Below are 16587 nucleotides of genomic sequence, written 5' to 3'. Positions count from 1 at the left end.
ATATTGCTGGTTGTTGCCTCCTACATAAGAATAATAATAACTGTGGTATTCGTTTAGCACTTACCATGTGCCAAACATTGCACTAAGTGCTGGGGTAGATACTAGGTAAGTAGGTTGCACCTGGGGCTCACAGTCTAAGTAGGTGGGAGCACGGGTATCGAATCCCCATTTTGCAGATGAGGGAACTGAGCTGTGGAGAATTTAAGTGACTTGCTCGTCTGCTAACTCTGTTGACTCATACTCTCCAGAGCGTTTTGCACAGGGTGCCGCACATAGTAAGTGCTCATTAAATACAGATGATTAATTGATTGCTCAGGGTCACACAGCAGGTAATTGGCAAGGATGAGAACACAGTTCCTCTAACTCCCAAACCCACGTTCTTTCCAGTAGGCCATTCTGCTTCCTCCATAGTGCATCGCACCCAGTGGGTGCTCTCTAAATGCTATTATCTTCATACCCCCTTCTGGTCCCTTTACTCACCTCACAGGGGCTGGCATTCTTATAGAAGGGAGGACAGGACATCCAAGGCAACTCATGGGATTTGAACTGAAGTTATTCTTGGCTTCTGCTTTCCGTCACGTTTGTCACTCCCTTTTTATTCCGTATTTTCCATCCTTTTAAGCCTTCCTTCTTATCCCAACCAATGCCGTTCCTCTCTCTTCGTTTCCCCAATCATTTTCCACACCCCTTGAGGAGGAGGAGGTTGCAGAGGAAGAAATAGCTGATTAATGGGGGTAGCCTACTGAAAGAGATATCAGCTCATTTGCCTGGTAGCATCTAAATGTCCCTTCCTCCCTCCTACTCAGTGCCATCTTTGCTTAGGCCAACCAGCCACATGGTGGGAGTTTGAAGTCCACCAAGTGGCATCACAGAGAGGCCTTCTGACTTTCTGTGTGTGTTAATCTTTGCTAACCTTTTGCTCAGGGAAAGTAACCCTTCTCCTGGGGTACAGCAGGAGGAAACAACAAGGAAAGACCCAAACAATAACAGTAATAATAATGATAATAAATCGTATTTGTTGAGCACTTACTTTCAATGTGTCAAACACTTATTCTAAGCGCTGAGGTAGATAAAAGGTAATCGGTCAGATGCAGTCCTAATCTCGCAGGAGACTCACAGACTAAGTAGGAGGGAGACTCTATTTTACAGATGAGGAAACTGAGACACAGAGAAGTTAATTGTCTTGCCCATGGTCGTACAGTAGGCAAGGGGCAGAGCCGGGGATTAGAATCCAGGTCCTTTGACTCTCTGGCCAGTGCTCTTTCCATTAGGTCACGCTGCTTCTCAAATTAGTGTTTACCAGTTGAGCTGGGCTCAGCTCCTTTTTGTTTTGTTGCAGTGGAGACTGATAGTGTTTGTATTGTCACATACTGGGTAGGATAATAATAATAATAATTGTGGTATTTGTTAAGCACTTACTACATGCCAACCACTGTTCTAAGTGCCGGGGTAGATACAGGGTAATCAGATTGTCCCAAGTGGGGCTCACATTTTTAATCCCCATTTTACAGATGAGGTAACTGAGGCACAGAGAAGTTAAGTGATTTGCCCAAGGTCACACAGCAGAGCCGGGATTAGAACCCACATCCTCTGACTCCCAAGCCTGTGCTCTTTCCAGTAAGCCATTCTGCTTCCTCATGGATGTGTTTATACTGTGATGCAGTCAGGAAAAAAATGTGTGTGTGTGTGTGAATATTTATGGTGTGTATGAGAGATTTTGTATATATGTCCTAAGGGTCTGTCTTGCGGCTGTTTTAGAAAGGAAGATAAAATGTAGGGAAGAGAAGATCAGTAGGAGAAAGGAGCAACAAGATTCTTTCGGAATGGTGACTATTATGACACTGCCAGTGGGAACTAGTTCTCTCAGCGAATGGATGCACTTCCTGCCCAAGTAAATTTTCTTGATGATGCTAGTGCTGATCACGAGTTGGGAAGCTGAAGAATTCAGTCTTCCACTATTGCTGGGTTATTGCTCAGACATCGATTAATTCTCTTGACTATTCTTTTCCTCAGTATCCTCCTTTCTAATTCACCCAGCCAGCTTTTCCTATAGAAAAGCTTTAGTATTAGGTATTATTTAAAGTAGTTTTAATAAATAAAAGATATGCAGTTTTAACTTTTCAGCAAATGGCTTATTTTGAATATAGTAGAGTGACATGACTGAGTTTTTTGTAAAATTTTTTTAAAGAATCATGTGCCCTGAATCTTTTCTCTGTTGTTGGAAGATCTTACCTAATGAGACTTGGATTATGATCATGATTAGCTTGTGGTTCTACCTGTAATAAGTTTAAAACAATCACTTGTAGGACGAGGATCTCATTCATTACTGTCCTCTTTCCACAGACCGGTGAATTCTCAGCTCGCTTTCTTTTGAAGTTGCCAGTGGATTTCAGCAACATTCCCACATACCTCCTCAAGGTAAAAACAAAGAGTATAAGCCAAACCTCTCCATAGCTATTTTATTTTGAATGTCCCTTATTATGGTCTGCCAAAGTTTTCCCAAAATGACATCTTTTCAAAAACGTCGATTGAACCAAAAGTTACGTGGTAAATCCCAAAGTATGATGGCAGTGTGGAAGTGAAGAAGAAACCAATGCTTCTTCCCTTAGAATTAGATTGTTGACATAGCTTGGGAACCTGGTATACCGCTTAAGTCTTATGACTTCATAGAATCAATCGATTGTATATATTGAGCACTTACTGTGTGCAGAGCACTGTACAGTAGAGTTTGTAGGCATGTTCCCCACCCACGACGAGCTTTGAAAGAGTCCTCTGAGGTCACATACTTTATATTGCTCTTGTCTCCATGATAAAGAGTTTTTAAGACAAATGATTCTATAACCTCTCTTGTTAAATCTATCCCTTGCTCGGAAAGGAGTTGTATCTGACCTAAGTCCTGCTCGCTGCAGTTGAGGTTCATTTGATCTAATCGTGTATCTTTCTCTTATTCAGACTAAACAATCCAGCCATCTTAAATTTTTTCTCATGGCTACTCTTTCTAATCTTTCAGTAGCTTTATAATGTGAAGAGGAGGAGAAGGAATGGGAAAGGGGAAAAGGGGAGGGGAGGAAGAGAGCTGGAAGGGGTGGAAAAAGGGAGGTAGTGCAAGTGAGGTAGAGCATGGGGGAGAGAAGAAGTGAGAAGGAGGAGGGAAGAGGATGAGGCAAAGGAGGAGAAGGAGCCAAGGGGGAAAGCAATGCCATTTCCTAGAGAGAAAGTGTCACTAAGGTTTTTCTCACTGTCATCAAAAATTAAGAAACCACGTCAGATATTCGGAAGGACACTCTGCTGACTTTTGCCCAGGGATTTACCTACACTTGATTGCTTAGTTTTGAGTTTCTTTGATACTATCCTGGTTGTGTGTGTTAGGGGCCAGTGAGGCATGCATTTTTACTGCTTGTTGTACCTGCTGAAGCTAGGTTTTTCTTCATTTGCATCAGGTCGAAAGAGGTTTCCGGGCTTCCAAGGCAATGCTCTTCTTAGTGGTTCCCTTTTTATCTTTTGGACTGTGGTCTCCATAGCTCTTTTTAAGACTCTTCCTCCTGTTCTCTACCACAGGTTGCAGATATCCCTTGGGTCTTTTCTGAGGGCCCCTTTTAGACCACTGAGTGGGCTATCATCTGCTTCCTTGGCTCTTCTTGATAGTTATTCCCAAATGGTACTTCCCCACCCCTTATCTCTTTTTCTCATTTCAAATCTTTTTTCTGTGCTTTAACTCTTCACTTGAAATGCCACATCTTCCACAAAGCTTTCTTTGATTAGTTGGACCTGAGGTAGGATATCCTATCACCCCCTAATACCAACTCTGTGGTGAGGATGGGGTTGGGTAGGGAACAAATACTCTTAAAAGTGGTATGTTCTGTGCCCATTTACAGTGCAAGCTCTTAGAGGGAAGGATCATTATCATTTTCACATTATGTAAAGCACAAAAAGGATGTTCAATAAATATTGAGAAATACGGATTAAAAGCTTGTGCAAGAGAAATGCAATCAATGTCAAGAGAGACTTCACTCAATTTCATGTAATTAACTGTTGGGGGGGACTTGTCCAAATACTATGTGGATTTTATGCCTCATTAAACCTTTATCTTTAATTCCAGTTGATTAATTTTCTATTCTGCACTCAAGGGTTATGAAGTCCAAAATGTGAGCCAAGTCTGGTAGTTTACATCAGTTTCACCTAACATATTGTGGAAAAAAAATATAAATATATATATATATGTATGAGTATATATGTTTGATATGTGGTTTTCAAGCATAATGTGGTTTCAGTAATCAATTTTCTCTTCAAGAGGAGCAAACAGTTCCCTTAGCAACTCCTATGACACAGACACATTAACATGATCCATATGTCTGTTATTTCTCCATGTTGACTCCTTTTAACGAAGGATTTAGCAATATTTAAGAATGCATTCTTTACCATAAACCACCAATTTGTGATTATAATCCGGTTATTCGGAAATTGAATGCTCTGTCCTCAGAAGTTTAGGTGAATCAGTCAAAGAGGGAATACCTAAATTTACCATCTGTTTCAATCTATCGTTGTTGGGTTTTTTTCTCCCAAAGGGTCTAATAGTTCCTATTCGATAACTTCATTTAAAAATAGTGTTGAGCTTCATTCTATCCCCTGCAAAGAAAAAAAGTTGAGTAAAGTCCACCTAGGTGCTCCTTGACCTGAAGGGAGGAGGGATAGTAGGAAGGGCACAAGGGGTTTCTCTCCATCTGTGTGGCCCCCATCGTCTCCCCTGGGCCCAGGGTGAACTTGTTATATCACGTAGCCTCAATTGAGAAGGGGACAGGGGAAGAAGAATGTACACGTCTAGTGATTCTGTGGAGAATTTGGTGCTGTTGGTTTGCTGCCTTGTGACTTCTTAACACGGTTTAGAGCTGGGCTCCGAGGAAACGGAGCAGCTGGTAGGACAGGCTGAGGCTGGGCAGGCCTGGCTGACCCCCACACAACAAGAGGGAGGTTACGTTTCCCTCTGCATCTCCTGGGATTGCTTCTCTGAGCCCACGATGGCTTTGGTTGACAGAACTGAGTTTGCAGATTCATACTCTTTATTACTGTGTGCTTACTGCTTTGGCAATCAAAATGTGGAAACGGGAAGGATAGATTGCACTTTGAGAGAAGATGTACTTTTCATAGTACAACTTGCCCTGAGTAGAGAAAAACCTTACACTTACCAGAAATGAAACGTTTGCAGCGTGGTGTTCAAATTACTAAACTTTGATCTTGTACCCAGTGAAGAGGATTCCTGGTTGGCACAGTCTGGTGTGTCGTCTTGAAACAATCTGGCTCAGAGACGATCCCAGAGAGCAGTTGGTTAGCAGGACTGAGACGAGGGTATAATAATAATGATGGTATTTGTTAAGTGCTAACTATGTGCCAAGCACTATTCTAAGCACTGGGTTAGATACAAGGTTGTTAGATTGTCCCACGTGGGGCTCACAGTCTTAATCCCCATTTTACAGACGAGGTCACTGAGGCCCAGAGAAGTTATGTGACTTGCCCGAGGTCACACAGCAGACAAGTGGTGGAGTCAGGATTAGGACCCATGACCTCTGACGCCCAAGCCCGTGCTCTTTCCACTAAGCCACACATGAGCTTCTCTCCTCCCAATGTTCATATTCAGGTAATTATAATACATTTTCTTCATTAAAATTATTTTTTTCTTCTTTTGGCCATAATTATTTAACAATTAGATTTCTTCACCTCTCTGGTCTATTACACATTCCAAATTTCCTTGCTTTTGTACATGTTCCGACTTTCCTTACTTGTATTCATTCCATTATTCTAGAACACCTCGTCTAGTTAGAGGCCTCAGTTTTAATCAACTACTTTTGGGAATCTCTTTCTTTCTTTTTTTTTAGCTCATTGGGTATATAATTCAATCTTTAATTCAATTTTATTTATTGAGCACTTGCTGTATGCCCAGCACTGTACTAAGCGCTTGGGAGAGTACAATATAATAATGAACAGACACATTCCCTGTCACAATAAGCTTACAGACTAGAAGGGGAGACAGGCAATTAATATAAATAAATGTGTGTGCACTCACCCTCTTTTAGTGCTTAGACTCACCCTTTTTTTATGGTATTCTAGTGCTTACTCTGGGCTTCGGTTACCTCATCTGTAAAGTGGGGATTAAGACTTTGAGTCCCATATGGAACACAGACTGTGTCCACCCTGATTAGCTTTTATCTACCCTAGCCCTTAGTACTGTCCCTGACACGTAGTAAGCACTTAACAAATACCATAAGTCAACAACAAAAAACCCCTCTTTATTGATACACCAAGGAATGGTTTTGTCATTTTTGACCAGGCACAAAAAGGGAGAATCTGATGAGGTAGAGGAAGGCAGAGGAAGACAGCTCCCTTGGTTTTCACTAAAACAACATATAAGGAACCTCTCAATTATTTTGAGAGATTTTAGACATTTTAGAGAAAAAGTAGGGCCCAGATCATTGTTCAGTTCAGGAAGAAAACAGACATGCCGCTTTCCTTTAAGTGCTTTTCAGATAGACTTCAAAAGGAATTATTTGAAAGCATACATAAAGCAATTTACCATGCACTGATATTATGTTAGTTGGACCAAATTCTCAAGCCAGTTGTATAGAGTGATTTACATCAGGTATGTTAAAGACACTGAGATGAAGGAATTTTGGAGGATGATATTTTGCAGTAACAGCATTAGTCTTGAACGAGTGGGGAAAAATGAGAATTTTAGTGGAAAAAGATAAATTAGGCAGTGGCTAAGAGATAGATAATGCAGTAAATACCCTGTAAAGAAGACCTTGCTTACACTACCCGTTACTATTGATCATTATGTTCCGTGGGGAGAATGGAAGCTGTGTGGTGCGGAATGTAGAGGAGAAATTTCTCTAATCAGGTGTTTATGGTCTTTCAAAAAAATTCTGCATGTGGAACCCCTTTTTTGTATTTGGTGGGTTTGATTTCTGTTTTGTGGAGTTTTTTGGTTATATTTTTAAATTGCTAACTTCTACTGAAATTTCATCAACCAGTTAAAAAAAACACCCCAAAACGACTTGCAGGCTTAGTAAAGTCAACACTCAAAAATGGCACTGGAAATGGGAGGACAGCTGCCCATAGAGGTTTCACAGAGATACTTTGTTAAATAAGTACACACTGCACCCATAATATGTCAGCCATCTTCACATGCAAACTTTTCAATATCTGGGTACTGGGGCAAAGAAGAGAGGATTATTTAATGCAGTCCATCTTCATTCTAGGGGAAATCAAGTCAAACTCATCTTGCTGGCTCCTCCTCCTAAACTACTAAAGCTTAACCTAATTTCCTATCTCTGTCTCTCACACACACACACACACACGTCCATCCATACATATGTCCGTCCGTCCGTATGCATATGTAGGTGCCCTGGATTACAGCCAGCCCATGATACATATGTTGTTAGAACTGAGCCAAGGTAGTGAGTGGCAAATAATGTCACACTGAGAGTTCTGACTTGAAATTATTCATTAGCATTTGGATCTATTGCTTTCGTGAGAAAAGTTCTGCTATCACCAATAAAAGGTATTCATTTATCATAGTTATTTGAGCGCCTACCTTCCCAAACCATATCCCTTCCCCCTGCCAGACTGTGAGCTCGTTGTGGCCAGGGATCGTCACTGTCTTTTGTTGTATTTGTCAAGCGGTTAATACAGTACTCTGCACACAGAAAGCGCTTAATAAATAGGATTGAATAAATGAATATCCCTAGGGTATTCAGTCTGGGTGCTTCTGAGAAACAACACGGCATAGTAGAAAGAGCCCGGTCCCGGGAGTCAGAAGACCTGAGGCCTCACAGTTAAAATAGAAAGTTGCCACCTTTGAAAGGGGCTTTGCCCCGATGCCCATTTAAGACCCATTGCCTTTCCCAAACCACAACATGGAGAGGAAAAGGGATCATGCTGGGGGAGATTACTTCTTTTCAGGTGAGTGTGTGTTTGGGCTTCTCTCCAAATTAACCTGATTGTAATCCCCTCTTTTAATAACCGGGAAATCTTTTAGTGATCGTTAGTTCTGCCGGTACTTCTGGTCTAACCCCTTCCTCCTTCCCCCTGTCCCTTCCCGCCGGGCCCTGCCATAGCCATGCCGAGGGTAAACATCTAGCACCTGGTAGGCCCCACCGTCAAGAGAAGCAGCGTGGCTCAGTGGAAAGAGCACGGGCTTGGGAGTTAGAGGTCTTGGGTTCGATTTCCGGCTCTGCCACTTGTCAGCTGTGTGACTGTGGGCAAGTCACTTAACTTCTCTGTGCCTCAGTTACCTCATCTGTAAAATGGGGATTAAGACTGTGAGACTCACGAGGGCCAATCTGATGACCCTGTATCTACCCCAGGGCTTAGAACAGTGCTCTGCACATAGTAAGCGCTTAACAAATACCGACATTATTATTATTATCAGTGTTCTCTGAAGAGCGTTTAGTAGCCGCTGCGATGATTGACGTCGCCAGTCCTGCCTTCTCCTGACTGACTACCCTGTTTTACCTGCCGCCAGCCCCGATATCTGCCGGTGGATGATGCTGTTCGTCTTCTATCTGCCCTCGCCCCTTGCCTGCCGCTAAACAACTCCCGGAGACGCAGGCGAACCTCGTCAACTGAGTGCGTGCCTGCCGGGTGTGACTCATGCTGGCTAGTAATTACTAGCCAATTTGGGCTGTCCAGAAAAATTCACTAGCATTTGAGAGGCAAGTCATAGTAACATCAGTGATGTCTGTTTTCCACCTCAAGTGGAGTTAAGCAAGGTCATATAATGGGCGCTGTATGATTCAACTTTTTCTCCATCTGATGATGCAAACCGAAATTCGGGCTTTGTTGTGTGGATTTACTTTTGATCTTCTGAAAGCTTTTTCATCTGTGTAGACTGAGAGCCTCCAACAAAATCATCGAACAGTTTTCTAATAGCTATTTTAGATCAATGACTGTACTTTGCAGACCTGGAGTTGTATATTGATTGGTTTAACAAAATTGACCCAGCACTGTGGGCTGAGAATTAACCTTAATAATACGCAGGTTAGGTGCCAGCGGTGCCTAAGGCAATTTATACTCGCTGCCAACAATCCTCCTTGATGACACAGAGTGAAAAGCTGAAAGTCAGCTACCTCACATCATCTAAAGAAAAAATAAATTGTACTCTGGAAGCCAGTAAGCATCATAGCTTAAGCTCCAGACAAACATTAAAGTAGATTAAGTAGGTAGTGCTCTACAGAACTCACCATCAACCGCATCTTTTTTTTTCCATGGCATTTGTTAAGCGTTTACTATGTGCCGGGCGCTTACTGAGCGTTGGGGGTAGATGTAAGATAATCAGGTTGGATCCAGATCCTATCCCACACCGGGCTCACAATCTTAATCCCCATTTTACAGCTGAGGTAACTGAGGCACAGAAAAATTAAGTGACTTGCCCAGGGTCACGTAAGCAGACAAGTGGTGGAATCTTTTGAATACAATAGATGGCTTTATAGCTACATTGTGTTCCAATTTGGAGGTGGTCCCAACTTATTATTATTATTTGTTAGATTTAATCCCTTGCTAGGTCGAACACTGTTCTAAGTGCTGAGGTAGATACGAATTAATCAACTTGGACACAGTCCCTATGTCACAGAAGTTAAGTGACTGTCTCCCTCCCTGGAACCCCCTTTCATCCTCCATACCATTGTCTGCCTCCGTGGTCAAAGCCACCTCCTCCAGGCAACTTTTCTTGATTAATGCTCACCTCCCCGGTCATGTCATCAGACATGCTCGGACCTCTTATTTATATCAGTTTATCCCTTCCTGTTCATTATTTCATTTTTCAGTGATCTTCTATGGTACTTGGTATACCTGTATTTTCCCGCTCGTTCTTACTGAATTGTATATAATCCTTGTCTGCCTCCTCCATTCAGTTGTAAACTCCCTCAAGTGCCTAGTACCCCCCCCCCCCCCCCCCCCCCCCCCCCCCCAGTGACTTGAACATTTACGTTGTATCCTTGCAAAACCGCACATTAAGAAAAGCTCATGCTGTAATACTCAAGTGTTCCGATATCCCGAAAGCCATCAAGTTTGCTCTAGCTGACAAATGTTCCTCAATTCCCAAATAGTGTTCTAGCCAAAACATTTGGTGAAAACCCATGTTACAGCAGAACGGAGTGTAGAGTGCTCAGCACACAGTATGAGTTCAGTAAATACTGTTAACGATGATGATGAAACGACACAGTAGGAAGGAAAATATTTTTTTTTTCCCATAACATCGCATTTAACTGGTTGTCTTGTTCATCTGTTTATCAAAGCCCTAGCAATTTCCATTTCATGGCAAGTGAAATGAAAAGATGGGATAAAACCATTTAATCAACATTCAGAGAATTCTCCGAGATGTGTGTTTAAAATATCAAATTCATTGTCTCTTGCCAAATCATATTAGTTTTAACTTTCGGATAGAAACCCAAGTATTTTTGTTTGCCAGTCACTAAGAACACGCCAGATATGTCAGTGTTAGGGCCATATGTTGAAAATCAACGGAATTCTTTTTCTCCCACCATTGCCGATATTCTATTGGCAGCTTTCCTTGTTTGGATCTGTCATCTGGAAGAGCTCATTCTGCCCAGGTGATGATTTTTATAGGCAATGTCTTTGGTCTGAATCATCCTTTGTAGTCCTAATCAGATGAAGTTGAAAAAAAACAATTTATCAACTTCATTAAAATGAAAATCAAAACAGTTATGCAGACCTTCTTTAGGGTGGAGTTTTCCTGAATAATAATGATAATAACAATAATACTATTGAAGCGATTACTACGTGCCAAGCACCGTAGGTCAGACACAAGTGCCTGGTCCGTAAAGCGCTCACAGTCTAAAAGGGAGGGAGAGCAGGTATTTGAACTTAGGCACAGTGAAGTGACTTGCCCAAGGCCACACAGCAGGCAAATAGCAGAGCCGGGATTAGAGAGAATTTAGGTCCCCTGACTCCCAGGCCTGTGTTCCTTTCACTGGATCGTGCTGCAAAGTGAGGTGATTTATTTTATATTTAGTCATTATCCAAATACTTGTACCTGCATATATATACATATAAAAATATATATGGGCATATATGTATGCAGAGTACATCCTATACATGTGTGTTTGTGTGGATGTGTGTATATATATATATACATATATATATATATATTGCAAAGGTAAGTATAAAAAGTTCCCCAAGGCGTTTATGTCTTCTTAGGGAAGTGTGTCCACATCAAGAGTTCACAGGCATGTTGAATTGCGTGACTTGATTCAGGTTTACTGTTAGGAATGTTTGGACTTGTAATTGTGCCACTGCTGTACATTTGCACTGTAAATATTGCATAAGAAGATCGGAATGCGGTGGCCATAAAAATAATTGCAGGTTATTGCATAATCACGTGTCTGTTTTGTTCATTATTAGCCCCTTCTCATTCGTAACAAGCGAAAACTATGTAGGGTGATCTGAAAATAGACTATATCTTGGTATTACATTTCCTTTTATGTTTTCTTATTATTTTAAGTAAAAATATCTCTTAAAAATGAGTACCAAAGTAGAGCCCTGTTTTGTACTTCATGTTCCCAGCCTTGTTATCAGTAATTTACTTCCCATTTAAATGGGTGGGGCAAGGCCTGGGCAAGCCTATGGAAGGAAGGGGAATTATCGGTATGCTGCTGGTAATTAAGTGCTTATTACGTGCCGGACACTGTACTGAGCGCTGGGATGGATACAAGCAAGTCGAGTTTGAGACAGTCCTCGCTCCATGAGGGACGCACGGTCTCAATCCCCATTCGACAGATGAGGTAACCGAGTCATTGAGAAGTGAAGTGATTTGCCCAAGGTCACACGAGTGACGGAGCCGGGAGTAGAACCCATGACGTTCTGATTCCAAAGCCCGGGCTTTATCCACTGGGCCAAGCTGCTTCTCCCCTCCACCCCCTTCAACTTGCCCAAAGGCGTCACTGACCCTCCCCAAGCCACCACAGGCCCCGGGGACTCTCGGCCAGTGCTTGCTGGGCATAACCAGGTGGGCCTCAAAGAGTGCTCTATCATCTTGCGGCGGGGAGGGTGTCAGCAGCTGTTCCTTGGGGTGGGTGGCGATAAAACGGTCTCTAAAGCAGCAGCACTCTGTGTGGGCAGCTGGCCAGGTTGTTTCCCGGCTTTGGGGACCCCAAGGGCTGACTGGACTGGTCAGTGGCATTCTTGTAGTTTCCAGGGTTGGCTCTTGAATGAGACCCTCATTTGCCAAGGAGCTGTACCAGATTTCCTGCACAGAACCCCCACAGTTTGGAATTGAGTCGTGCTTTTTCAGCAGACAGGTGGGGCCGTGTTTTTTTTTTTCCAAAGGTATTTGAAAAGCACTTACGGGCACTGTGCTGAGCACTGGGGTGGGTACAGGCGAATAAAGTTATAGTCCGTGTCCCACCGGGGGCTCTCACCCCACTTTATAGATGAGGTAACTGAGACCTAGAGAATAATAATAATAATAGTGGTATTTGTTAAGCGCTCAGTATGTGCCAAGCACTGTAATAATAATAATAATGTTGGTATTTTTTAAGCGCTTACTATGTGCCGAGCACTGTTCTAAGCGCTGGGGTAGATACAGAGTAATCAGGCTGTCCCACGTGAGGCTCACAGTTAATCCCCAATTTACAGATGAGGTAACTGAGGCACAGAGAAGTTAAGTGACGCGCCCACAGTCACACAGCTGACGAGTGGCAGAGCCGGGAGTCGAACCCACGACCTCTGACTCCAAAGCCCAGGCTCTTTCCACTAAGCCACGCTGCTTCCCAGCTGTACTAAGCGCTGGGGTAGATACAAGCAAATCAGGTCAGATGCAGTCCCTGTCCCACGAGGGCCTCACAGTCTTAATCCCCGTTTTGCAGATGAGTAACTGAGGCCCAGGGAAGTGAAGCGACTTGCCCAAGGTCACACGGGAGGCAAGTGGCGGAGATGGAATTAGAGCCCAGATTCTTCTGACTCTCGGGCCCGTGCTCTATCCATTAGGCAACACTGCTTCTCATGGCTGTTGCTCTGGTGACTTGATGGTGGGAGGAGGAAGGTAGTCAGCTCTACCGGGGCCATTTTCACCAAGGCCTCTTCGCTGTGGAATCGAGGGCTGCCGCATCTTTTCGTTCAGTCGTATTTATTGAGTGCTTACTGGGTGCAAGGTGGCATAGTGGCTAGAGCACAGGCCTGTGAGTTAGAAGGTTTGGGTTCTAATCTTGGCTCTGCCCCTTGTCTGCTGTGTGACCTTGGGCAAGTCACTTTACTTCTCTGGGCCTCAGTACCCTCATCTGTAAAATGGGGATTGAGAGCGTGAGCCCCACATGCGACAGGGACTGTGTCCAACCCGATTTGCTTGTATCTACCCCAGCGCTCAGTACAGTGCCCGACACCTAATAAGCACTTACAAATGCCAAATGCTAAACTCATGCCATAATCCTCCCAGTCCGGCGCTGCCTGGCACCCACCTACCTGTCGATAAGAAGCCTCAAACAGTAAATCGGTGGTATTTGAGTGCTTACCGTGAACAAACCACTGTACTAAACCCTTGGGAAAGTATGACACAAGAGTTGGTAGACATGATTCCTGCCCGCAAGGAGCTTTTAGTCTAGATAGAGGTGGCCCCCCAGTCAGTAAATCCTTTTTTATATATCAGTGAATAGATGAGGCCTTGGATAGATTCAATATAAAGATAATCCAGCAGTATCATTTTAACCAACAGCCTCAACGTCCCGCTCGTGTTTCAATTAGGGCTGCTTAAGTAGTAAAATAGATGGATTTAAATTTCGTATCCAGCCATATCTTGCTCTACTGATGAAGAAAGTGCAGAAGAACAGTTAGATAACTTGAACTAGGTTAATGTGAGGAAGGAGGAGAAGCAGGGGCCTAAATCATTAACACATTGGACTATCCGCTCATGAGTAATCGAGGACAATGTGTGTTAATGTCTTTTATTATAAGGATCCTTAGTCTGTTGTTTTTTTAAAGCCTTCTTGATGCCCTGATTTTGTATCCCTGTCTCTTACATTTAGCCTTGCCTGAAAACGATCTTTTAAAACTCTTTTGTTCATCTTTGCACCTTACGTTGGAGCGGCACCGAGTTAGTCATAACATCTGGTTTAATGTAACTGACCTAAAAACGTGGTGTTCATTACAGCGTATTAGGGAACAAAAACAAAGCCTGTTAAACTGACGTGCCACACCGCTAAGATTTGTGTTTCTGGAAAAACTGCATTGAAGATCTTCAGCGACATTATCTCTTACTTAAAACACATGATACTTGCAAGACTACTCGCTGTCCGTGCTTTCCCCTAGTTTTAAAACAAAAGTGAAGTCCATATAGCTCTCGCAGGTCCCGACAGGCTGAGCCGTCTCCTTGATCACCATGGAAGCGATTTGGATCAAGAGACAGCACTGCATACTGGGACATCAGTCATCTTGGGCCACAGCCCTTTTTTGTTTTTAAAGTTGAGAGTGCTAGAGTCTGCGCTTTTTATGCAAATGAAATTTGGCCTTCAGGCTTTTTATAAATTAGCAGAGGAACTCTGCAAACTTAAGGCCTATTCGTGTAGTAATAAACAACTCCAAGTTTTCTAATGGCATTCTGTTTCTAACATGCAAAGTCTTCTGTCCTCTGGATTAGACTTCTAAACAGTGCATTCTTGGATGTAAAAGAATGACAATCAAGCCAAACTTTTTTTTTTAATGGTATTCAATCGCTTACTGTGTGCCAGGCATTGAACTGTGCTGGGGAAGATACACGCTGATCTGATTCGATACAGTCCCTGTCCCACATGGGGTTCACAAGTCTTATCCCCATTTTAGAGATGAGGTAACCGAGGCCCAGAGAAGTTAGGTAACTTGCCCATGGTCACAACAGACAAGTGGCGAAGTCAGAATTAGAACCCAGGTCCTTTTGACTCCCAGGCCCATGTTCAGACCGCGCTGCATCTCAAACTTTTAAAAGACCATGGTATCAGGCAGTTACAATTTTTAGATATAATTATGAAATTATAATGTGGGTGCATTTATTGGAAGTGTTATGCTTTTTTATTTATGCCAGCAGGTGCCTCTACTTGTCCTGTAAAATGTTTTTTAGAATTAGCAAAGTATTAACTAAATGTGAAGTATCACAATGACCAAAGTCTTTCTGATGCTATGTAAGCCAACAGTTTCATGTTTGAAAGAGCCTCGAGGACGGTAAGTTGTTTTCCGAGGAATCGACGGCTGATCTCCTATCTACAAGTGCAAGCTTTCAGGACTGTAGCATTTACATTGCTTGATTTCTGGATAGAATCCCTTAGTCTACTTCATTTAGAAAAATTAAGGCTGCCTCTTGGAATTAGTAATGTTAAATGATTCTCTTTGGTTTGTTGTGTGACTGGATGACTTGATTGATTTAGTGAGTGTGAGGAAAGAAACCATTTTACCCTTATTTTGAGCAATTGAAAAATTTTCAGATTTGTTATTGAGTTAAGCAATATCAATTACACTTATTGGGCTAGCTCTGGGTTACAACCACTGGGGATGTGACCTGTACGATTTAAAACTTTACCTCAGGTTACAACACCCACCCTACCCATGATACATCCATCCTGGGAATATTCACGCTTGGCCCAGGCTGACTTTTCAGGAGAGTGGTGCACATAGGTGATTCTCTCCCTACGCGTGTCCCCTGGGGCTGTAGTTAAACTGTTGACAGTGAATGAATCTTGGAGGAAACGGCCCACAGATTGCATCAGATTTTCAAGACCCTGAAGAGACCCCTGATCAGATCACCGGAGAAGTTGTCAAAATGGAGAGACCAATGGATTTAGAAATGGATGAACCAGCTATTGATGTGTTTACTGATTTGGGGTCATCGGCCAATGAGGACTTGAAAGTACTTTGACAGTCCATTGCATCCTTGCAAGATGCCAGGACAGCTCATCAACATCAGTGATATTTATTGAGGGCTTATTGTGCCCAGAGCAGCATCTTAAGTGCTTGGGATAGAACAGTACAACAGAATTGGTAGACACAATCCCTGTCCACAGCGAGCTTACAGTCTAGAGATGAAGAAGTAATTAGTTATGACACCACCAGCGAAAATTTGGGTATTAAAATTTGGAGATTTTCAAGGCAGCAGACCAACTTCTAAATATAACTGAAGTTGGGAGAGGAATTTGAAGATGCATAGCAGTTTTCAGGAGTTAGCCTCCTACGAGTTGCTTTAAGAAGACAAGAAGGCCCCCATTCCACCCAAGTTGGACATATTCTTCACTAAGGTTAAAAGCCCCCCAAAACTTCCACAATCAGAACAAATTATACTGCAGCTTCCTGTAAAGATTCATAATCACATTACAGTGCTCCATTTATGCAGTATTTTGATGTAATGCTTACTAGTGCCTTAATAAGGACTGAACAGTGACATGATGATTTTGATCCCTACAGTGTAGAGTGCCTAAAATAATTTCTTTTTACTTTTCTAGAGGTTCTAGAACAGATCTTAACTTATAATACGTAAGTCTGTAGAAAAATGTACCTCATGATACAGTAATTCCTGACGCAATCACATTTTCAATGACAGTAACCTGGTTGCATCATGGGATT

The 16587-nt window shown here is 42.6% G+C and overlaps 1 protein-coding gene across 5 annotated transcripts in view; it reads left to right on the top strand.

Moving 5' to 3' along the window:
* The window catches only part of BABAM2 (BRISC and BRCA1 A complex member 2), a 311772-nt gene that overhangs the window by 101419 nt on the left and 193766 nt on the right, over positions 1 to 16587 (top strand). For all 5 annotated transcript variants that reach the window (XR_003762063.2, XM_029072333.2, XM_039913076.1 and 2 more), the window contains one exon: positions 2344 to 2418. Coding sequence is in view for 4 of the 5 variants with exons in the window: in XM_029072333.2 (XP_028928166.1) it covers positions 2344 to 2418 (75 nt within the window). In the remaining variant the exon portion in view is untranslated. The remainder of the gene's footprint in view (positions 1 to 2343; positions 2419 to 16587) is intronic.

The sequence above is a fragment of the Ornithorhynchus anatinus genome, chromosome 9 (genome assembly GCF_004115215.2).
Source record: "Ornithorhynchus anatinus isolate Pmale09 chromosome 9, mOrnAna1.pri.v4, whole genome shotgun sequence".
Classification (NCBI taxonomy): domain Eukaryota; kingdom Metazoa; phylum Chordata; class Mammalia; order Monotremata; family Ornithorhynchidae; genus Ornithorhynchus; species Ornithorhynchus anatinus.
This window is presented reverse-complemented; position numbering and strand designations above follow the sequence as displayed.